We start from the raw sequence: 24,712 nt of genomic DNA on the forward strand, positions 1-24,712 counted from the left end.
GAACTGTTTCCCTGACCCATCTGCTGTGTTCCTTGGTCTTAATGATGCTGTTTGTTAATTAATATTCTAAGACCTTTACAGGATTATGCACAGACTGGCTCTGTTAACTATTTTGGTGATGTTTTAAGGTAAATAGTGGCATTGAATTTTGTTAAAGGGTAAAATAAAATAAAATAAAAAATAAAAAACTATGTATCCTTAGCCTCAAAAGGTCTGTACTTGATGGTCTAGCAAATTAAATTTCAATAAATTACATTAATGTTTGAATGCACCATCATTGTATTTTAGTACCTCTAAGATAAGGTACCTGCAGTATATGTTCAACCTAACACGTAACTTTGTTTTCACTTAATCTCAGTATACACTTGTGAATATCAGCTTTATTCTAGATGCCCTGTTTCTATGTGAATAGTTTTGAAACCAACTGAGCAGCTTGTTTTCTCTCTTGAAAACAAAAACAGCATTTGTCATGCTTTGCCTTTACCCAAGATATTTGAGAGGGAATCTGCAGAGACAGCTCTGGCACTGAAATAACACCGGTAGACAACAAGGCAGCTGCTTAATCATAGTCTAAGAAGGCGGATCAGTGAGTCACGGATGAGGTTTTTCCCTAGCCAGTGTTTATCACCTGTAGAGGTCTCAAGGGGTTGCAAATTGAAACGGCTCATTTAAAGCCACAGATTTGGATTTACTGAGAGAGGAAAGGAACAACGATCATAGTTTTTCTCATTCATAACTAAACTGAGAACATTTTATTATCCTGTTCTTTGATGAGCTGAACTGTGCTCTTCCATTTCAGTAAACATTTCTGCCCAAGTCATTATGATTTCACAACAAAAACACAGTAATTCTAACTGCTTTCCAGCAACTCTTTCCAAGTTGCTGGAAAGAGATTATTCCATTCTAGAAAAAATCCCTGACATAATCTGAAATTATGCCTTCAGCTGTAAATTAACTTTACTTTAAGAGAAAAGGGTAACCACCTACATAATTATATAATTCCTGCTGTTGCAGCATGGTGCTGGCACCATAGCATGATGATGCCAGCACCATGCTAGACTGCAAGGATGATATTAACCTGATAATGAACAGTGCCTGGTTTCCTCCAAATATGATGATGTGTGGAGGAAATTTTATGATATTTGATCATATGATGATCAGAAAATGTTCTCATGGCTTTACAATAGCCCTGAGAAGGACAGGACAAGACCTGAACTAAAATAAATGGACGAAAAGGGAATAGTCAAAACACAAACACCGTTAGAGGTAGCCTGACTACCTCTGTTTGATAGAGGCATAGTGGCGCAGAACAACAACTACTCTATTTCATGAGAGCATGCTGCGTGACTACGACAGTTTCTCCATGGTCTAAACCAGTGTTTCCCAACCCTGGTCCTCAAGGCACACTGCCCTGCATGTTTTAGGTATTTCCTTGCTTCAGTGCAGCTGATTTCAATTGATGACTGATTAACAGGTTGAATCAGGCACATTAAAGCAGGGAAACCTCTAAAACATGTAGGACAGTGTGCCTTGAGGACCAGGGTTGGGAAACACTGGTCTAAACCACCGCCCACTAACCCATCACCCCACTGAGGAAATGTTACTTCGCCCCTGGTTGAAACTCATTTCCTGGCAACTCCTGAAGCTCCAAGTCCAGCTGCAGTCCACACCTTATGAATCTGCCCCAAACTCTTAAATCCGGTTAGTTTTCCAACTCCCTCTTATCCCTGTTGCCTTTGCAGTTGCTTTCTACCACACAATTGTATTCCACTCAGCTTTCCTATATTATGCAGTCTGCACTCTGTGTACAGCCACCATTTTTAGCAGTGACCTTTTGTGGTTTGTGCTTCTTGTGGAGGGTGTTAATGACTCTTAAGTGTGCAGTCTTGCCTATGGTTGTATAAGCCATGGGATAGCAGTTCTGTATTAAAACAATGGGGGTATTTTAGTAGTAAAACAATAAATATTCAAAAATACTGTGTAATGGTTCCGTATTTCTCAATTACCCAAATTTCTAAAGTAAATCACCCATTTGATGATATTGTAATTTATTGAGTTCCACCTGTAATGTGAACAACAGATTACATTTTTTCTGTTAAAAATTTTTCAGGCTTCTTGATGTTGATTTATCAAACAAAATCTACATTTTGTGTTTGAACAGCATGTTCACAAATGTGTTGAGTCCAATAGTATATATTTTTTGAAGGACAATCTATTTCACAAATTGATCTCCAGAATTATTTGAAAAATACAAACTTGCTATTTCAGTCTTGATGATAATCTCCAGATCATTAGCGAACACCTTATACAAATTCTCTTAATTGTCAGTGCAAATTAGAGTTGGCACCTGGCTGACACAAGGAGACACATAGCTGCAATTATTTTTTGCTTGATTTGGCTGTAAGAACAAAGAAAAAAGTTATCCTTGGCTACTAATAAATGAACAGCCTCTAAATGCTGCTGGTAATATGGTTTTATTATTTCCACCCCGTCACTGCTGTCGACCTTGCACATATATGTATATTTTTTGTTTGTTTCTTTATCTCATCAGTACCAGCCTTATTTTTCCATGACTCAATCATCTTAGCAAATATTATGTTTTTCCACCTAGGGCAGAACATGAAAGGGACGGTTTTGAAAATAAGTCTGATAAAGTAAACTGCTTCCAGCATAATTTCCCTGCTGATTTTTGGTTTAGCATAAACTATTGAAATTAGAGTGGAAGATGCCAGTTTATTTAACCCATTTTTGCAGATATAAAGATTTATGTAAATATATAAAATAAAATAAATAAATTGGGGGAAATAATTGGAGTTCTTTCTCTCACACGTGTTCCTTTGCAATGTGTCCTTTGCTTTTTTCTTTTCTTTGTAAAGCAGCCTTCAGAACGTCTTCAGAAAATAGCAGTGCAATTGGATAATTGAAATATTTCAATAATTCACTTCATGCAGCTTTAAATAATTAGATATTTATCACTGTTACGGGTCCTGGAATGCCGAAGATTGCTAACATTGGGTTCACATTAAGAGCCCCAGGCAGAACAGTGATTCTTGCAATTTGGATGAAAGCACTGAAAATGTCATGAATTCTAACTATGTACACACTGGTAAAATCATCACACTGGTGAGTAATGGACCTAGAAATGAGTCGATGATAAAGTCAGATATGTCTCTCGCTGTTCTGTTAGCAACAACATCTTCTCTCAGAAACACAAATATACAAATGAAGCTGGCTCCATAGAGAGTCATCAAGCACAACCCACACCACCATGGGACATGTCTCTGTGTTGCGTTTAACAGTATTTTTTGTAAGGGTCAGTGTTGACTTCAGCAATTCACACACACAAACACACAAGCGCGTGTACCGTGAGAAAGGCGCTGCAGGGCCTCTGTGTTTTCTGGAAGACACTCAGAGCAGATGTCGCAGTAAACTTAGTCGGTGGATGAAAGTGACGTGAGATTTACATGCTGTCATAGAAAGGCCACGATAACACAATTGAGGATGGAAAGCAATCACTATCTTCACACAGTTAAATCCAAAATTATTTATCTCTAATATATGTAAAGTAATCATTAAATTTGATCAACATGTACAGTCTGACAAGTACAGATAAGGGAATTTTGTACCATTAATGAACCCTTCTTACATCTGAGCCAGAACTTTGCTTGCTTCCATCTACTGCAAGAAAAATTGCTTGAAACAAGCCAAGGTAAGCATTCAATTGTTTTCTCTGTCCAAAGCTTTATAAGACGCAGAAAACAAGCAGGTACTGATTTAATGTAGGTCTATATATCATCTGTCAGAGGACAATAGGTTGCCTCAAAATATAACCTTAGAGATTTAGAAGAGAAGCTATATTTCTTTGGGGTGTCTCTTATTAACCTACTCTATTTTCTCTGTGCAGTCAAACAGTTAGCACATTTAAAGAAGCTGCACATATCAGTCCTGCTCAGGTGTAGCTGTGTTATGTGGCATTAGTAATATCCCTGCAAAATGTTGTAATGTATTGTTTCATGTAATCAGCCCTTATAAGTAAATCCTCTCAGTTTACATTTTCTAGTAAGTGCTCAGGTGAGATGAAGCAATTTTTCAAACAAGCCTTCTGATCCATTCTTTCATTAGAATTATAAGTAATGTTAAGTCTACAAATATTAAAATAGTTGCTTTTTTGAGCATCTGAATAGTGCTTTTTTAAATGCACATGATGCTCAGGTGGGTGTCTGAACAAGATATATAAAAATATAATAACTATAGAATACAGTGAACCATGGCATACTTAGTGCTTTGAATAGGAAAGGGTGGAAAAACCTCCATGGTAAAAGTTTACACTCCAAGAGAGAGTTTTACTGGATAGTTATGCGTGCTCATCTTGCATATGCGTGAAGCATATTGCCGTCAGTGTGTCTCTCTCTATGTGATGTAAACAAACATGCAGGATTGAAAACACACATGAACGCCAGCTGACCCAGACTGGGGTTTGAATGGTGTTAAAGAATATAAATATTTATGTGAAATGATTTCTTTCTTTATTCCCAAATGTTTTTTTAATCCACCCTACAAGGTGCTACTTTGGCTGAGATAATTCCAATTAGTATAGCTTGAAATACTTTGTTATCTCTCCTGATTATTATTGTTAACTAATTTTTCACATTGTTTTCACGAGATTACTTTTTAGTTTACCTATTCCATCTGATGTGTTCTTGAAAGTCTAAAGCTGTATTTCGTGGATTTTTATGTTTAAGTAAAACTCAAATTTTACCAGTGAATTAATGCATTTTATCAAAGTTTTTATAGAAAAGTAAAATAAAATCAAGGAGATTTAGAAGGGGAATAGGAGACATGTCTAGTGGTGAGTTTTGAAAACACAAGAGACACAGAAAAGACCAAGACTTAAGAACCTGTTTCAACCAGTGAATTTATAAACAACTTGAAGGTTGCTATGACCTCGACAGTCCACTAGGTATACTATTATGTTTCGCAGAAACATGACTGAAATGTGCTGCACGTATAATCATTGCATTGCGTCTCATAATATGTACAAATTTCCACTTGTAGTAAGCAGTTATTGTTAATTGATGGCTGTATTTTGGCAACACAGGAAAAAAAATTAAAAAGCACTTTCAAATTTACTTTTGTGAGAAAAACCCGTTGTTCTGGGGATTGAGTGGCACGAAAGACATTGTGCATTGCAATACATTAGAGGACATTGTTATGTACTGTCAAAGTTCAGTTTAGCCATTCAAGATAAAAATACAATTCAGTTTTCAGTTTAATTTAGTTTGCTAATTTAACAGTGTCTAACAAGAAAATGTCTGTACAACACAAAGTGATACATTATATATAAGGAAATATATATCAGTTCAATCAAGTCATTAAAACATAGAGCATTTCCACCAATTACAGAAATTCATTTTCAGTCCTAGTTATAAAACAGTACGGTCAAGTGCATTTTATTATACCAATTTATAAAACGTTTCTTATCATAGGAAATCCAGTTGATTATATTGAGTGAATGACTTGTGTTGAAAAGTCCCAGCAATCGACAGGCATTGTGTGAACAGCTGTCACCAACTGTAGGTATCAGAAGACAATCCAAACAAAAATACAATAAATTTTTAGAGATAAGTCTTTGAGGTTTGAAGTTCTCCTTGCAATCTCTGCAAACTTTAAGTTCATTCACAGAGACTTCTCTAGGATACTCAGAGTACGACTCTGGCTGGGCTATTCCATGATCGTAATACTACTTCCTGTCAGACTAAACATGTTGGTACTTTACACCTAAAACTTCTAAGGCTAAATATAGTTTTGGACTTAACTGTATGTAATAATAATCTTATTTTTTTATGTTTTTGTTTCTCCAGCTGTCATACAAAAATAGCCACAAAGTTTTCATTCTCTTTGAAAGTCAATGAAAAAACATTTTAGCATAGTGCTGTTCATTTTGACTTTTTAGAGCATTTCATGTATATCTGGACTTATGTTTCCTTGTGTTCACTGCACCAGGAGAGGATAGGAGTCTGTGAACTGCACCCTGCTGGATAGAATCAGGTCTGGTCAGGTCTGGCTTCTAGGACTTGCAGATCAACAGAATTTGTGATAACACAACAATCCAGACTGGCAATCATAATATAATTTACATTGCACAGCTGCCACTTCACCAGGCGTTATGTTACACCGCTTTCAAAAATCTAAACTTGTCAGGGTCATAAAAACATGCAAACCTCTATATCAACCCTGTGTCTATTTCAGATTTTATGAAGTCATTTTATGTTTCCATAAAATTGTATTTTTAAAAAAAAGCGAAAATAGGTGCCCTTCAACAAAAAAGGTAGGGTGTCTGATGAAAACAAGTATTAGAGAGCTCGAGACACACTGGGTATCATTTTTACATCAAAAGGTGATTGTTATGATGTCAGCAAAGGCTGATGGAATAAATTGTTCTTTTTCCTTCCAGCTCAAAATAATGATTAAGAGAAATCAGTGAGCCTGATGTGAACAATCAGGGTTTCTGAGGCAGTTAAAAGGTAAAATTCAATACTTCTAACCGCAGACAGAAAGATGCATTTCATCTTACATCAGGTTCAAAGTTAAAAAGAAAGAACGACTGTGTAATACAAAATGGATTTCATTCACTGCAATTTTTTTCCCATGACATTCAGAGATGTTAATTTGCTTTATTTGCTCTGCATTGTGTAAAACATCACAGTAGAAAGTGGTGAATATGTGATCCCTTCCAACATTTAACCTTCTGACACATCACGCATTAAATGACATAAACAGATGACTTGACTTGTGGCCATCTTGATATCAACATTCTGGCGAGAGGCGATAAGGAGAAATACAGTCAAACAGCAGAGCAGATTGCTTTATTGAGGGTTTGACAAAGAAAATAGCCGATTTTTTGGGACTGTGAAAGTGCAAATAAATGGGTAAGTACCATAACTAATGGAACTTCAAATTTGAAAGAGCAACAGAACCTCTCTTCCTGGTTTTCACTCAGCTTTAAAAATGTAATTTAGAAATATTTAAAATGACACAGAAACAAATTGAATAAATCTTTTTTGCTTTAAAATCAATTTATATCGGCCAGTTACTATGACAAGTAACAAGATGAAGAATATGTGCATGAAAACAAAAGAAAATACAGAACATGCTATGTTTTTACAGTGACAAAGTAAGCATAGTGCATGTACCATGTACTGCGTAAAATCACATGTACTAAAGGATGTTTATTATCCCAGGCATATATTAAAACATTCAATCTGGCTGAGAGGCAGATAGCCTTTTGCCTCAGGACCGCAGCATAGCTTGGAATTTATGCGCGTTGACATGATAGATTACATGCATCGCAAAAACAACTCAGACTTTCAGTAAGTCTTAGATTAGCAAGAATCTTATACCAACCAAACAATAAAGCAAGTTGACTGTAAACTGGAACCAAAGTAAGCTTCACTGTGCATTTGATACATTGTGTTAGTGTAATAAACAAAAATATAAAATAGTCTTTGGTTCTTAGAATATGAAACAATCTGACACAAAATGAATGCAATTAAAACTGTTTTTAACAAACAGAATTTTTCAACATGGATCAAAAGTAATCCTTAATTACCTTTGACAACAATTGCTAAATTACAAGACATAGTAAAGTAATAAAAGCAATCATATTTCTAATTGGAGACAATAGGCAGTGGTAGTTGTTGAATGAAAGTCACCTTGGGTGAGCACAGCCACTGATAGTTGGTCTGTATCAGTTGCTTTCTTGGGCTTTGATCTGTTGAAAGTTTCACTCTAGATTAATAGACATAGAAGTTAGGCATCTTTGTTTAGGCATCTAACCTCGTAGTCGTGCATCTATTTCAGAATGGATCACACTCCACTTCTTTAACCTATCCTCAAGCAAATCGTCACCTTCCTTATCAGTTGTACAAGGTTATCTCTAAAAATGTAATCTTCCCGTAAAGCCTTTATGACACCCGGCTGCTATCACTGACATAAATCTGACCTTTGAACCACAGATAAAGATTCTTATATAAGTCCACTTTTTCAGATGTAAGAAAAAATAAAGCAAAAGCCTATTTGAAGGTTTCATCTTAAAGGTCAGGAAGCACTCATTGTGTTTTTTTATGCAGTCACTTTGTGGCTAAAAGCTAGAAGACCAAATGACCACCCATGACTACCCTCTGAGCAAACCCTTCCAAAAGCTCACTAAGGCTATGTTTTTATTTATCTTTAGTGATGAATTTAAGAACACAGCAGCAGGAAGAAGATTGGAAAGATTTTCTTGAGTCATTTTCTCGTAAAGGGCATGAATAAACTCAAGCAGAGTTTTCCACATAGCTGCAAATTTGATCTTATAAATAGAAGTTGAGCTGGAAATAATTTGAACTGTTTTCAAAAGTTCAGTAAGGATGATTTAGTCAGACCACTGGAATGACTCACAATGATTTGAAAGAGAAAAGCAACTGGCCTAAGACAAAATACTGATGTAAAATTAAAGTTAGATTCTTTCCTAAAGGCAACATGACAATTTAGGTTGTATAAAAACCCCCACTGGAGGACAGAATCCTCACTAAAGATGTTTCACATTGGTCTATCGCATTTGTAAATCTAACATGCATTTCAACCAAATTGGATGATGCAGATATCATTTAATAGGCCTTCGTTAACACTAGCTAGTGGTTCTAATGAACCTGAGAATTAGCAATGAAATGACTTCAGATGGAGGATTAATTTTTGCTTGAGAGATTTGTGGAAGACAAGACATTTTCTGAGAAAGCTGTAAAAATGATGTGATTTGCGGTGAAGTTTTGATCTTAAAAGTCTGACAGAGCACGGTTATTTGTTGAAAACTTTGTTTTTATTCATAAATTAAAGCTGTATTTAAAAAAAAAACTGCCATTGTCAGGGAATATTGTAAGCTTTTTGTTTAGGTGGAATATTGTTAGATGGTATAGGAGCTTTGAGTCCATCAGCATAACAGCAATTACCAAGATAAATCAAAAGCTCCCTTGTGGCTGTCCATCCATCTGTCCATCCATCCGTCCGTCCAGCCATATTCTCTAAAATGTAAAAAAAAAACCCAACATTTAAAACTGAAGCTAAGCCCAGGCACATGGCCTGAGAGACACATCACCCTTCACCTAACTTGGTGTATGACAAGTTTTTGACTTTTGTTTTTATGTGCGAAATAATTTGAAAGAAAATGTTTCATCCTTCTTACCCTTAATATACTTAGGATTATTAAAGGCTGTGACTTCTAAAAAGGACACAAAAGTCTTTGTTACTGTCTGTAATACATTTCCTAAAGACAGCAATGGATTGATTATTTGTTGAATTGCTTGTCATGTGTAGAAATATCTGCAGGTCGGTGACTACAGAGCCAATACAGCAATAAGCTGTCAGAAGAATATATTTACTGTTTCGGTCTCAGCAGTAGTGAGACATTTGTAAGGAATAAACTTCAGAGAAACAGCACTGTATATTGGTAGTGTCATAGTGTACTGTATACATTGTGGTGTCTTTGTTAATTCATCCTTTCTAAAGATGCACCATGACTTTGCCTCAGAGACAATCTATGTTGCTACATCAAATAGAGGTACATTGGGCCTTTTGTTTTCCAACAACTTGTTTTTCGTCTGGGTGACTCTTTGACCTTTTCCTTGCAGGCTCCCTGAAGGTTTGGACAGGCCTGTCCTCCTTTCAAAGCGCCCTCATGCCCAGGAGATGACACCTATTATGTCTGGGAAACTTCACAGCTTGGGCCACTCATTTTACAACATACCTGTAAGCACAGACTTGTTGGTTAGTTTATATAGACTAACTGATGTTGCTCTGACACATATGTGCAGGACGTTGTCAGTGTTTTACTTTAGACTCAATAAGATTTGTTCACAATTTTCCTCCATTAAGTAACTAAAAGACTGATGGATAATTACGCAGCTAGTCAAAGGCCCTTGTACTTCACACATCAGCATGTAGATTATATGCTGATTTACTTTAACTTAATGATTTAAATTTTATTTATTTATTTTGTTCCCAGTTTAAATTTTTATTAGTTAGTTAAAAGACTTTGAGTAGCATTGTGCTTTCATAGAGTAGCTGTGGTTCCAGCTATCATATGAGAGCTAAGCTGCAGTGTAGGGCGAACTGTAGCTCATGCTACACTAAAAAAAAAAACTATCATGATTTAACCAATTCATCTGGTTCACCTAATACTTCAGACTGTTGAACTCTGTCCAATCAGTCTGGTATTGTGTAGTTGGTGCTTTTAACCAGTTTTCAGTTCATTAAATCCAAGTCTGTGGAACACAAAATGTCACTAAAATCACTCTGTCCTTCTAAAATCTTTCAGAAAATCGTAAAACTGCATCGAATTGCATCGTTTGCCAAATATTGTCATACATATCGTATCGTTATCAGAATATTGGACATTGTATATTGTACCGTGAGATTATTGCTACACCCCGTTCTGTTCACAATGTGCAAAGACCTGTAGGTTGTTTTTTAGTGAAACTTTCTAAAAGGCTTTATTAAAGTAGATGTCTCCACCTTAGCTTTACCTCAACCAAACACATTATGACAAATGTATGCCAGCAAAGTAGCATCTTAACCTTTTGTCCAACAGGGTAAAGATGTATCTGTCACTGGTGAAGACTGCCTCATGGGTAATTCATGGTTGCTGTTATTGTCTTTGCAAGAGACGTCAGTGCAGACCATGTTGGGAAAGAAGTTTGGCCATGCATTTTGGGTGGTTGTGCACTTTTTCCATGTACACCTTATAAAACTTGCCAAACAGAAAAAGCAGCAGGACTGAGTTTTTACAGACATACTCATTTTTGAATTTACACCGAAAGTTGATATTAATAGCAAAAACTGTTGCTAAAGGTAAAAGTCAGAGGGTCAAGGTGTACTTACAGTTGGATGAGGAAAGTGCTTAGTTTCTTCTTCTGCTACCAATTGATGAATGCAAGCAAATTTCCTCTGCAGCGCCATCTGGTGTTTAAAATTAGGGCTGCAGTAAGCAATGTGCCTGAAGCAGTCACATGCAAGTCAAGTTTGTAGCACATTTTAGCAACAAGCCAGTTAAAAGTGTTTTCCATGATAAAACCATAATGCAGTACCTAATTTTGTTTGGTACAGCAAAAAAGCAGCAACCATTACATTTTATCAAAAACCACCATAAAGAGTAATCACTATTAAATATTGTAAGGACAACTGGAATTAATCAGTGCTCCAAAGCCAAATCTAAACAGGTGGGTTTTTAGTCTTAATTTCAATAAACTTGGTGTTTCAGCATCTTTGTAGTTTATATAAGTTTGTTCCAGATTTGTGGAGCATAAAAATTGAATGCTGCTTATCCATGTTGTCTTATTCTGGGAATGCAGAGTTGAAATGGTTAGGTAAGATTCATTACACCCCTTAAAAACGTATTTCTTGTTCAGCAACTACCAAACACCAATGACAAATGAGCTAAATAGTTGGTTAAAGTTAAAATTATTTTAAGAGCTAAAATGTACTACTCTGCAGAATTCCTTTCTGCAGTGCATAAAGTAAAGACAGTCAGAGATATATCACTTACAAAGTGCAGATCTTGGTGAACGTGTATAATCGCTTTCTTGTGAAGACTGTACCGGGAGTCGTGGTGTGGGTGGAGCTGCAGGTTCAGACGCGCTGTACCAGCTCTCACTCAGTTGAGAGGATGCCAGCAGTGGGGAAACCATCGTTTGGAGGAAGAAAGCTGAAATGGACCTAAGTGCACATTCAGTTCCTTCTTTTCTCAAATACACCGCAGAAGAACTCCAATATCATTTTCAGAAAATGTGATTTGATTTTTGTTTTCTGAACAAGCATCTTTTTATTTTTTTGTGAAGTGTTGGTCTGTGTTTATGATTCTCATGAGACAATGATGTTTTCATGAGAAAACTTATACTAAACTTCTCTTTATGGCGAAAAATGACTGACTCTAACTTGAGGAATAAAAGCAACTATGGGCTGTATTTTGAAACGTTCAACGTGTCCGCTCTGGAGCGCATCTTTCCCGACGACAACGTCACTAAATGCGGTAACTTCACCATGGACCCGCAGGTCGTCGGCACCGGAATCTTCCTCGCCGTTTTCATTCTGGTGGCCATCGTCGGGAATATTTTGGTCATCCTGTCCGTAGTGTGCAACAAACACTTGCAGAACATCACAAACTTCTTCATCGTCAATTTAGCAATGGCAGACCTGCTGCTGAGCATCATCGTGCTGCCCTTCTCCGCATCCCTAGAAGTGCTGGGATGCTGGGTGTTCGGCCGGGTTTTCTGCAACATCTGGGCAGCTGTGGATGTGCTCTGCTGCACCGCCTCCATCCTAAGCCTCTGCATCATCTCCATAGACCGATACATCGGAGTAAAATACTGTCTGAAATACCCGAGCATTATGACCGAGCGGAGGGCAGTTGTTATCCTGGTGCTTGTCTGGGTGTCCTCCACGGTGATCTCCGTGGGCCCCCTTCTGGGATGGAAGGAACCTCCGCCCGAGCATGAGACCGTGTGCGGGATCACAGAGGAGCCGGGTTACGCGCTCTTCTCCTCCCTCTTCTCCTTTTACCTCCCGCTCATGGTCATCCTGATCATGTATTTTCAGGTATACATAGTGGCCCGCAGGACCACCAAGAGTCTCGAAGCGGGAGTCAAAAGGGAGAGAAACAAGTCCGCAGAAGTTGTGCTGCGGATCCACTGCCGCAGCGTGCTGGAGGACGCGCGCTCTGCCAGCTCCAAGAACAGTAAGGCTCATCCGTTCAGAAGTTCCCTATCTGTGCGGCTCATGAAGTTCTCCCGGGAGAAAAAGGCTGCCAAAACTCTGGCCATCGTGGTTGGAATGTTCATCCTCTGCTGGCTGCCTTTCTTCTTCTTTCTGCCGTTAGGTATGTTGAAGATTTATTATTGCTTCTTAAACGCGTTTTATCCAGCAGCTCTTCGATTACTGAAGCCTTCCAAGCCATACGTGTGTTGTGTTACTCCAGACTCGTAATTCTTTGCAGAGGTGTTTAAACATTTTCTATGTCAAGTCTAAACAACAAATTGCTCCATTTGTCCCCCAGCACTCCAAAAAATCTTTAAAGTGTGTAATGCATGACTTTTCTGCTTTGCCCAGAGTAGAAACACTTTTTGCATCAATTAGCCTACAGCTTTACTCTGATAGACAGGACTTTTTTCCCCATTTCTCCTTGACAAATACCATATGGTTAGTTTGATTAGATTGGAGGAAAATAGTCTGTGAACAAAAATTTGTAAGTCTTGTTTTAAGTTTTAGTAATTTGTTCATATTTTCTTTCAAGCAGGAAAATTAGAGCATTTTCCTGCTTTTAGGTGAACCTCTACCCCAGTCTCAAACATTTTGCCGCCTCTAACAAGGTTTCTACCAGTATTATTATTGACTTCCTGCATCTTTCCATCAACACTGACTACCTTGCCATAGCATGACGCTGCCACCACACCTTGATAATGGCATGTCCAAGACAATGTGCAGTATTCTTCCATCATTAATGCACTCCTTGCGCAGCTTGCTCCGTGTCTTGTTAGATTTGCAGCTGTGTTGTACTCTTTGCTTTTTTATATGATAGATATTAAAACAATCCTCTGAAAAAATCTTGAAATGATCTTTTATAACCTAATTTTGCTATAAACTTTTCCACAACATTCTCCCTTACATGTCAGTTATATTTCTTGGTGTTTGTGATTCTTTGTTCACTAAGTCCTTTATAGGGCAGCTGTCTTTAAGGCTAAATTACACAAAGACTGACTAATTTTGCTGATTTGATAGCTTCTGAAGAAATTTGTTTGTGCATAGTTTTATTTAGGGGTATCACGTTAAAGGGACCCAGAAACAAACAGACGTACCACTTTTCAGATTCTAAGTTTTTAAAACATCTTTAAACCATGTATAATTATCTTTCCATTTCACAATCATTATTTTTGTTGTTGTTGTTGTTGTTGACCTGTCAAACAAAATCTCACTACAATCCACTGAAGTTCATTACTTAAATGTGACTAAATCTGAAAAAAAAAAATAATACAAAGCTCTGCAAAGGTGAATACTATTTGCCGATGAGATAAGATATTTCTCATATTAACAATGGATGTTCACTATTAATAATTGATGTATTTGCCACATTTAGAGTGATTAAGCATTTTCTACTACTGATTTAGCTGAAAGTGCAGTATCGTAATTATCCATCCATCCATCCATCCATTTTCTGTTCACCCTTGTCCCTAATGGGATCGGGAGGGTTGCTGGTGCCTATCTCCAGCTGTGTTCCGGGCGAGAGGCGGGGTCACCCTGGACAGGTCGCCCGTCTGTCGCAGGGCAACAGAGACATACAGGACACACAACCATTCACACACACACTCACACCTAGGGAGAATGTGGAGAGACCAATTAACCTGACAGTCATGTTTTTGGACTATGGGAGGAAACCGGAGAACCCGGAGAGAACCAATGCATACACAGGGAGAACATGCAAACTCCATGCAGAAAGACCCAGGCTGGGAATTGAACCCAGGACCTTCTTGCTGCAAAGCAACAGTTCTACCAACTGCGCCACTGTGCAGCCCGTATCATAATTAGTCAGTGAGTAATTCTAAATTAACCATAGAAACATGTAAGGTACGGTCTCTGGTAAAATAAAACCAAGCAAAAAGGGTATTTCGGGGGAGCACTAAAAACCCTGAAAAAGGCCACAAAAGATTATTTCATTATTTTCATTAAAATCAAGCATTTATCGTAATTATAAATGGAGCAGCAAAGACATGACTCCTGCATCATTTGAACGCCAAATTTATTGCATATTCATTTAGACTTTATTTATTTATTTTTTTACATAAAACCAGTTTAAAAATATTAAGGATATATAGTCTCACAATGATGTTGTCAAATATTTGGAGGAAACAAATTGGATAGAAAGATACCAATACATCATAATTCATGCCCATAATTATTCTGAGTCTGTAGAACTTATGAGAAGACTAATATAACTTGCTTGAGGGAGAAGCCAATAGACTGGCCTTCTTCAGTAATGAAACTAAATGCTTCTAAGGCCAAAGGGCTGCAACAGCCATGTTAATAATATTTATAGAGGGTTGATTTCATATATTTAAAGGCAGAAAAGTCATGGAAAACTCTTCATATTAAATGGCACTTCCTGCTTTTAAAACAGGGTTCTTAAACTTTCTTGAAAAGTTTGGTAAAACATGAATATAGATTTTGCCATGTTGCACGTCTGGATGGGGAGAGGAATAAGTTGTGTATGGAATATTGTTTGATTTTACAAATACTTTCACTTTTTAATTAAAAAAAGAACAAAAGTCTGATAATATGTAATAAATGCAGTGGTTTTCTGACTGAATCTTGTTGAAACTAGTTGAAATTTCCATGAGGCTGTAGGCAGAATTCAATTTGGAGGCCACTGTTCATCACAGTTACATTCCCTTCCAGTTTGAGTTGTACTTGATCATTCTTCATCATTTCTATTTGAATTTTTTGTTAAGATTTGTCTGGCCTTTAGCATTTTTTTGAAATTGGGAACATTATTAGCATTTTCTGAAGACAAACCTGGTGTTGCCGTCAGAATAAAAAATAAATAAACAGATGGGAAAAAAGCAACTATTCATTGAGCTATAGATTTTTTCATGATATTTTTTTTTCAGTTTTGCTTGTTAAAAACCAATTTCCTATTGTTGATTGTACAAATGCTCTTGACCACTGCAGAGGCAGTAGACACATTCAGCACAAATGAAGAAACTATCCTTGAACTAAAACCCTGCTTACTGACGGGTTTCCTTCATATTTTGTGTGTGTGTGTGTGGGTGTGTGTGTGCGTGTCTGCGTGTGTGTGTGTGTGCGTGTACTTGTGCTATGTAACACATAGAGGGCCACTTTTGCAATATGTTGCAAAAAAGGGAGGTCATTTTTGGAAAGTGGAAAGAGGAAAGTGCTTGGGTTTGGCATAAATACAGTCACTATGAAAGTCAAAACAAAGTCCTCAGTTTGCATAGAAATATAAGGATGTGTGTACAACTGGTGCAACTATCAACATTTTCTGTGAGAGTAAAATGTTTTCTTTGATTTTTCTATAATTTTCTGATGAAAACTTTGAAGACAAGTAGTTTGAAATGTCTCTCTTCAGTACTACACGAATGACCTTTGTGAAGTGTGATAGCACAACGGCAGAGTAACAATCTGTCGCCTGTCATTGCAAAAGGCTGAAAACATGCCTCTGAAGGAAATCGAACTGAAGTTTGATCAATGTGTTTGTTTGATTGTAAAAGCCATTTTGAACAAATCCCAAGCATCCCATCAAGTCTTTTGATATCTCACTCTATTCTTACTTTAGAGCTGTTCAGCAAAGACAGAAAATTATGCAAAAGCAGAAGCTGCTGCCACTGATTACATAATTTATTCAATAGGAGAGAAAATGGCAAGTGTATATCTATGCAAAGTGTTATAGAGTTAATTATTTCTTGTGATTATAGATGTGTAAACACATAAATGAGCCTTATTACAATTACCACAGCAACCAAACACTCTAGTCTTTAATAACAGGACTTAAATGTTTAATCCATTTGTCTTATGAAGCACATTTAAGTTCTCAAACATTAAATTTGTGATAAAAAACAAATAAGTTTAATATAATCTCTGTTGTTGAAATAACTGATTCCTTATGAGCCTTAATAGCTTCTAATAGGCTTCATTAATCAGTTATAGGGGAATATTATTTTGCAGTTAGTTTGTAAAGCATAAAACCCTTCGAGCTGAAATGAAATGAACTCTTCAAGCCATTGCCAGTCTTTGCTAGGATTCTCTTGCAAATTTTTTTTTAAATATTCATTGGATTTTCTTGGTGAAATAAGGGTAAATACATTTTTTAAAAATAATCAGTCTTGGTTAAAACCATCTGTTCAGCAGATCTTTTGCCACAGACGTTGTTCAGTGCAGGGTGGTACGCCGACTTCCTCTCAGGGTTTATTTCAAAACATAACATCCCCACAGGGATTAATGACGTACCATCTTATCCCTCTCTGTGGGCTGACTGCTAAGTGACTGATTGATGATTATGGAGGATCTTGCTTGCACATACTCAGTCAGACACACTGATTTTGGTCGATTGAGGAGATAATCATTAATGAGTAATCTTTTACAGAGAGACAGAGGTGTAATTTTAGCACTCTGGGCCAACGGGGTCTTCTGTCTGCGATGATGCAAATGAAGACGTACCAGTCTGTCTCTTCTTTAAATCATACAGTTTAGCTCTGATAATACTTATCTTTAAAATGTAAGTGCTTTAGACAAAGAGTTACTAAAAAATGCAGAGAAATCATACATATTTCCACTGCACAAATATGTATGATTTGCCTTTAAAAAAAAGCTATCATTTAAAAGACCATGCATCTTGACAAATTAAACTGTAACAATTCACCAAAATATTGACTATTTTTGTGATCTAATATAAAATTTTTTTATCATCGATAAATAGGATTTTTGCACAGCCTCATGACGACATCACATGATGCAAACCCCAGAGCTTGTAAAGCAGTTTACTTTATAAAATATAAGGCTTTTCAGACTCGAGTACCTGTGGGATTGTAATCTCTAGAAACAGTTACTGTGTATGTACAGTAAATGTTTGTACAGTGGTTGTGCTTCATGATGTCTTGTATACATTTCTAAAAAGAAAAAAAAAAGCAAGCAACCAAAAGAAAATGGTACCTCCTTCCTTGAATTGTTTATGATCTTATTTACAGGATTCCTGTAAATTTAAAACAAGATATTCAACAACATGAGCTTTATCACTGGGCTCACTTGTGACAGACAATTTGCTTATAGTATACAAGGCAAGGCAAGTTTATTCACACATGCACACACACACACACGCCCACACACGCACCCACACACACACACACACTTTAATTTCCACTGTCTCACAGAAAGGAGAATGGCCAGAGGAGAAAAATGATTGAAAATAAGAAAAACATTAATGAAAATAAAAAATAAACATAAATATTAAAGAAATATTTAAAGTTTAAAATGACTAAAAAACTTTAAGAAAACCTTATATAGTAGCAGAAAGTACAATGGCCACCGCAAGAAAGGCTTACAGTATTCAATTATGCCGGATGTGGTGATTAGTACATTATTGCAAGAGAACGCAAAACCTATTGTGTTGCCTCGCAAAAGTTTTGGAAGGAAACCTAAAAAACAATTCCCCATGTCCCTTAGAGGGCTCCGTAGTTTAGTCATATATATTTTAGTAAACAGATAAATAAATCTGTAAAGAACAAACGCAGCATATTTTGATACTTAATAGGCTTTTAGTGAACTTCGGCATTATTTGGTGTAACTCTGCTACCAGAGGGCAGCAAAGTACTTACATTGAGTTGAACAGTGGCACTAAGTAGACATGCCACCTTGCCTCTGTGCTTGAGGTGAATTCTTGAAAATGCTCTAGTCTACACATATCTTACAGCATGCTGACTTTGCGTGTGCAGATGTGACAGATGAGAACTTTTTTTAAAAATCAAAAGTCTAAACTTGGACTGTTTGATAACAGAAACCGTGGAAGTGGGCCCAAGAATAAATCACTCATTGTTTTATTTCAGTGCAATAACATTAATCACCTAAAAAAAACAAAAACAAATTAAATACAATTTCTCATCTGCCGCTGAGACGTACTACCAGTGCTGCGCCATCTGTTAGGAGCAACTTGACCACTGAGACACTGTTGCTGTATGAGTCATTATGATTGACAAATATGATTCACTCTGAACAACTGACATTTTACACTCTCCCAATATCACCACAGTCACCTGGACATTGTCTGTGTTGACATTAGGAGACTGTTTGGTTGTCAGTCCTCAGCCTGCATAACTTTTAAGAACACTTCAGACTTAATATATATGAAATATTGTTTCCATCCTTCCACTACACAAATATGTAAATACACAATTTTTCTTTCAGTTGTTACCTATAAAATAAATAAAAATACACTATTTTTCCACACATTGAAACAGCTGTAGTATCAAAATTGTAATAAAATTAGTTTATGTTGAGTGAAATCTAACTTTTAATTTATGATTCCTGGCATTTTTCCATGGTTTAAATGGGTTTTTGTGATTCTTCTGAGAAGTTTAAGCCTTGAACAGCATTAGACCAGTCAGTTTTACATAGATGAAATATCAATCTGAGTCTTTGGTCTTAACACGACTCTGGTGTATATAAGGTTTATGTGTAGCCTCAATGTTGAACTCAGGTCTGTAAATTAAGTGGCATTATATTTTTTTCAATTTACTTTTATTATTAAGGCTTCAACTTCCCCCAGAACCATGGCTTTTCTGACATGTCTTGTTCCTTCAAAACAACAAAAACCCTGCAATGCATTGATACATGAAGCTCCCATGCCTCTAAGCTAAAACTGATCTGAATAACTACCAATATGGAGCTCTAGAAAAAATAAAGAGCCCACTGCATTGAACCCCATTGAAAACCTCCTGGTTATTCCACTAAATATTGATTTCTGGACTCTTTCTGAGTTAAAACATTAGCATTAGTAAAACATTAGAAACATGAGTTTCTAAATGAATATAAACTTGTTTTCTTTGCATTATTTGAGGTTGAAAGCACTGCTTCTTTTTTGTGATTTTGACCATTTCTCATTTTCTGCAAATAAATACGAGATTTTTGCATCTTGTCATAGTTCATAGAATAAAATAACAAGTTCATTTTACTCAAACCTTTACATATAAAAAGTAAAATTAGAGAAACTGATCATTTTAAGGGGTCTCTTAATTTTTTTCCAAAGGTGTTTACATGTAGAAACTTTACAATTGCAAGTATTCAGTCCATAGAATGGTATTAAAAATATTCTGATTTGTTGCAGTGTGATAACATAAATTGCTCTGTAGTTCAGTAGCATTGTTCTTTTACAATATATTTGTAGACAGTAAGGTAAAGATAGTGGCATCCATTCACTGAATTCAAGCAAAGTACCTGGTGACGACTTGAGACCAAGATTTGAAGGGTAAAAAAAAAAAACAAAACAAAAAAAAAAACATGTGCCTCAAATTTTAAATCTGAAAGAGATAACTCCCAAAGCGTTGCACCAGAGAGCTGTTAAAGATTATCTCTGCTCACATAAAAAGAGTCATCACAAAAACTTTCCTGAGAATCATGACAGATCTCCAGACTCCTGGGTGCGATTCAGTATTTAATCAAAAGTCCTCAGGTTTTGCTTGCATTCACAGTTTGTCTTAAAATGTAAATCTGTGTACGTACTGAAACACCAAAGTAAGATAGGATTCAAAAAGGGCAGTCGCCTTGCAGACATAAAAAACAAAAACAAAAACAAAAACGTAAACAAGTAGACAGGCAGTAAATAAGCAAAGTGGGGAAAAAAGATCAACCTGTTGTCATGGTGCTTGGCCTTGCGTCAGAGTGGTGAATCATGTGCCGTCTGCCTTGAAGGTGACGTCATTTTATTAAGAAAAATCTGCGTAAAAAAAAAATCCCTCAATAGCTCTATTCATATTAAGGGAGCAGATCTGACTTGGTGAATATTTCTTGTCAAAGTTGAAAGTGAGATATAAATAACAGTCCTGTAAAAAAAACCCTCCTCTTGTAGGCTGCATTTTATGGTTCAGTAGATGACATCCATCCTCTTTGCATTTGTTGGTACACAGTGTGTTGTCAGTAGATGATATCAGAACAGCATGAGACCATCACTGTGAAAATTACATAGACGGCATTTACACATAAGACAATTGAACTTCTCGGCTTGACATTAGCATGCTGCCAAACAGCCACTGTGTTGTTGTTCAGTTCTGTGTGACATATAAAGCCTAGAATGGAGGGTTGTCAGGATAGGTGGGAGAACAGTAAGCAATCAGAAACAAAACATTCAAGAAAATACAGTATTTTACAGCAAAACCAGATTTTAGAAAGAAACAACACTGGTTTTTTGTGTTGTGCTCAAGGTGTTGTTCAGCTCAAAATTTTAAATACTTCTTTGTACAGCACAAATTATTTGCAGCACCTTTTTTTTTCTTTTTAGAAAAAAAGGACGAAAGAGTGGAGTTTACAGAATGCTACAAACATCAACAACCCTTTAGTAAGAAAGCTATTTTTTTTTTTTTTTTTTACAAAAAAAGAAATGTTTTAGTTTGAAAACCGATCTCTGGACAACAGAGAGCCCCAAACTACAACCTCATAACACTCTGAAAGTATGGTGACCCAAAATAGAATCACTTATGGTCAAGAAAGTGTTGCAGTGATATCATAGTGCCTTGCAAAAATATAAAAAAATATATATATTTTTTTGTTTTCTATTTTGTTGATAGAACAATGTAAGGTGATACATTATTTTGCAGTGGGAAACAAATGATACAAAATAATTACAAATAAATGTCTGAAAAGTGCGGTGTGCATTCAAATTCAAAGTCATTTCCTTGTATCTTGGTAACTATAGGGTTTTGCAGATTTTAATAGACTTTTCCATTGAATCCTAAAGAGTTCCACTTCAGACAAATTGCATGGATAAGCATCTGCAGAGTTTGGACTTGGATGTTGGCCTGTATTTTAACTACGCAATGTAACATAATATGTTATTGGTTAGTAAATTACTAAAATAATTAACTTGTATTTTTACCCATGCATTGTTCCATCAAATCTGAACATATTCACTGTCCTGCTCAAAAGAAACAATCCCTCAGCTTAATGTAAACATTCCTTTGTTTCATTGTGGGGATGGTGTGTTTACTGTGACATGCAGTGTTCACTTTTCTTCCTAGTTTGCTGCATTCCCTAAATTTTTCCCAACTATCTTTTCAACCCTCTTCCAAAAATTTCAGTGGATGGCCATGTTTTGGCAAGTTTACATTTGTGCCATGTTCTTAACATTTTAAGATGTTGCACCACAAAGTACTCAATGAAATGTTCAAACTTGGGATGTTCGTAACTTGATTGAAATTTCTCTTTGAGCTTTCAGCTGTTTATTGGTCTTGATATTGCTTGCTCACTAACATTCTCTAACACAGTGGCTCCCAACTCCGGTCCTCAAGGACACAGCCATGCAATCATTTGAACGGACATATCTAAAACATGTAGGAGATGGGAGGCAGCGAGCCGGCGTTGAGAACCACAGCTCTCACAAATCTCTGGAGCTTTCAAAGAACACAGCACCAATTTACAACAAATGTCATCTAAAGGCACTTTAGAAAAAAAAAAAAAATTCTATCACACATGCATTCCAATTGATCCTAGAGATCAAATATTAATGTTGTTGACCGTCTTTCACAGCTTCACTCCTTTTCTGGGTTCCCTGTCTGCCCACTTTCCGATGCTCAGTTCCGATGCTCTCCTAGAAAAACCTTTCTTTCCTCAGAGGTTTTGCACAACCAAAAGATATGATTCAGCCGGCAGTATAACCCAGTCCATGTTCCATCTAACATCTTTTCTGTCCACGATGGACGCTGCCCTGAAAGGAAACCTGGATTATCCACTGCATATGCACTTTCCCACACCGTTTTATAAGCTACTTGCCGTTTTGCATGCTGAGTATCTGAGTGATTTCTGCATGTGGGTCAGGAAGCTTGCAAGGGCATGAGAGCTAGGCATGCTCATGCTCCAAAGTTATGTAGGAAGATTTAACTCTTTCACTTTGGCTCCAATAAAATGGGTAAAAAACCTGCAAGTGGACTAACATTTTTGATTGACTGACTACCGTACTTTATTTTGAGCTTTTAAAAATACATGTCATGCCTACTGTGCATGGGGATTTAGTGCCAAGTTTCATGTCTGGATACCTCATTGAATTTCCACATGTATTTTAATTTGAGTACATTTCATTAAAGTATTTTTAGCACAAAATAATAAGCTTCTTTATAAATTCTAGCATATCCCCAAGATGTAAGACAAGAAAGGTTGATTAAAGAAGCTGCACAGGAAAATAATTTTCACTCTAACATAAATTTAACATGTAATTTAAATAAAGGAAATACTACAATTTAGATTAATAAAGAGATATATTACGTGAACAATCAAGTTTTTATGTATTTCTTGTTATTCTGGTCCTCTTGGTTTAATTCAAACACCAAAAACAAATTGCATGCTCATTTTATGCTGCTACAGGGCCAGACACTTCATAATTATATTCAGGCTTAAACTGTAGCTTCTATTCTTCCTCAAAAAAGGGTGTAAATAAGTAGAAGTACGGCTAAGTAGAAGCATAGAATCTGTGTATTAGTTTAATAAAATTTTATTCAAGATTATAAGTGTGAATGAGATTTTCCCCTCCAGTTAACAACCATCGGTTACTTTGTGTTGGCCTTTTACCAAACTCGACATTATATATATATTATAATATATCGACATTTGTGCCAAATGTAAAGACACTTTGTGGGTGGGAATGCTTTTAAAAGATGCTACTTCAGGAAAAAAAAAAAAAAAAGTAAGAATTTTCTTACTTTGCAAAGATTTTGCTACAAAACTCATATTTCTTTTTGTCTGCATCTGTTTTTCAGGTTCTTTTTTCCCAGCACTGAAACCATCGGAATCTGTGTTTAAGTTTATCTTTTGGCTGGGATACTTCAACAGCTGCATCAACCCAGTGATCTACCCCTGCTCCAGCAAAGAGTTCCAGCGGGCGTTCACTCGGCTCCTCAGATGCCAATGTCACCAAAAGAGGAGGGTCCTGCGCCGCTTCTATGACCAGAGGTGGAGAACAGCTGTGAAGGGAATGACCAGGGATCAGATGAGGGACTACGCTGCTGGCTATCCAATGCACGAATCTTGTGGAAGGTCGTTGATACACAAGAGGAAACATTGCTCCCTGGGGTTAAAGAAATTGAGTCTTTTTTCACCCCTGCAAAAGTCCTCCTTCCAATTCAAAGAAAAAGTGAACGATCTCTCCAATAAAATCAAAGGAGGAACAGGAAAAGGTACCCCACCGGCCCTGGGGGAGACTGAAACAGTGGAAACAGTCTCTATGGGGATTTACAATTCCTGTGAGCAGAGCAGTTTTCAGTTCTACGATTTGGCAGAGTGTTATGGCCTTAAAGAGACTGACATTTAGAGAGCCTCTGAGGACACTTTTAGCTATTTTCAAAGAACCATGCTGCTTCTTCTCTCCAGACACTGTGATGGAGCATACATCTATGGTCGGAAAACACAAAGAACGGCAAAACTAAGAGTAATGACATGACACCAGCACAAACTGGACTTAATCTTTGTTTCATTTCAAGTCGTGTTTATGTACATGATGTGGATAAAAAGTACAGTTTTGAGTCCCTGGATTTATATTTTGTCATTTTAACACACGTTCATGTTCCTCAGCCCATAACGTGGGTTAATCTGTGTTGATGTATTTTGTTAAATTATATTTCTGACAGCCTCCTTGTGTTAATTATTAGGCAACTGGTGATGTGTATAATGCAACTGTGACATCTATGATAAAAAAAAAAGAAATAGGAGGAACAAAAATCTTTTAATTGCAAGCATAAAAGTCAAAAGTGCATTTTTTATTGTTGATTCAAACTTTGGAGTGTAATATATCAGAAATATTATATTCCTTCCAAAACGTTTATAAAGTTTATCTTCTGTTGCATTTGTAGGGCAATCTGATACAAATATGTACATCAAAATGTAATTTGCCCTGTCAAGTGATCGCAAATGTGAAATAAAT

General features: G+C 36.6%; 1 protein-coding gene across 1 annotated transcript; it reads left to right on the forward strand.

Moving 5' to 3' along the window:
- Positions 1 to 11,486: 11,486 nt before the first annotated feature.
- Positions 11,487 to 24,480, forward strand: adra1d (adrenoceptor alpha 1D). Its single transcript, XM_044113910.1, has 2 exons — positions 11,487 to 12,907; positions 23,553 to 24,480. Exons 1-2 carry the CDS (start codon positions 11,914 to 11,916, stop codon positions 24,101 to 24,103), a joined length of 1,545 nt encoding a protein of 514 aa, XP_043969845.1. The 5' UTR covers positions 11,487 to 11,913; the 3' UTR covers positions 24,104 to 24,480.
- Positions 24,481 to 24,712: the final 232 nt, after the last annotated feature.

Source organism: Gambusia affinis, linkage group LG04 (assembly GCF_019740435.1).
Source record: "Gambusia affinis linkage group LG04, SWU_Gaff_1.0, whole genome shotgun sequence".
Taxonomy (NCBI): domain Eukaryota; kingdom Metazoa; phylum Chordata; class Actinopteri; order Cyprinodontiformes; family Poeciliidae; genus Gambusia; species Gambusia affinis.

Excerpts from the sequence above, each read along its gene's own strand:
- adra1d (XM_044113910.1), top strand. The coding sequence starts at position 11,914 with ATGAGAAAACTTATACTAAACTTCTCTTTATGGCGAAAAATGACTGAC. Across the intron at positions 12,908-23,552 it reads CTTCTTCTTTCTGCCGTTAG|GTTCTTTTTTCCCAGCACTG; the intron begins GTATGTTGAAGA and ends TCTGTTTTTCAG.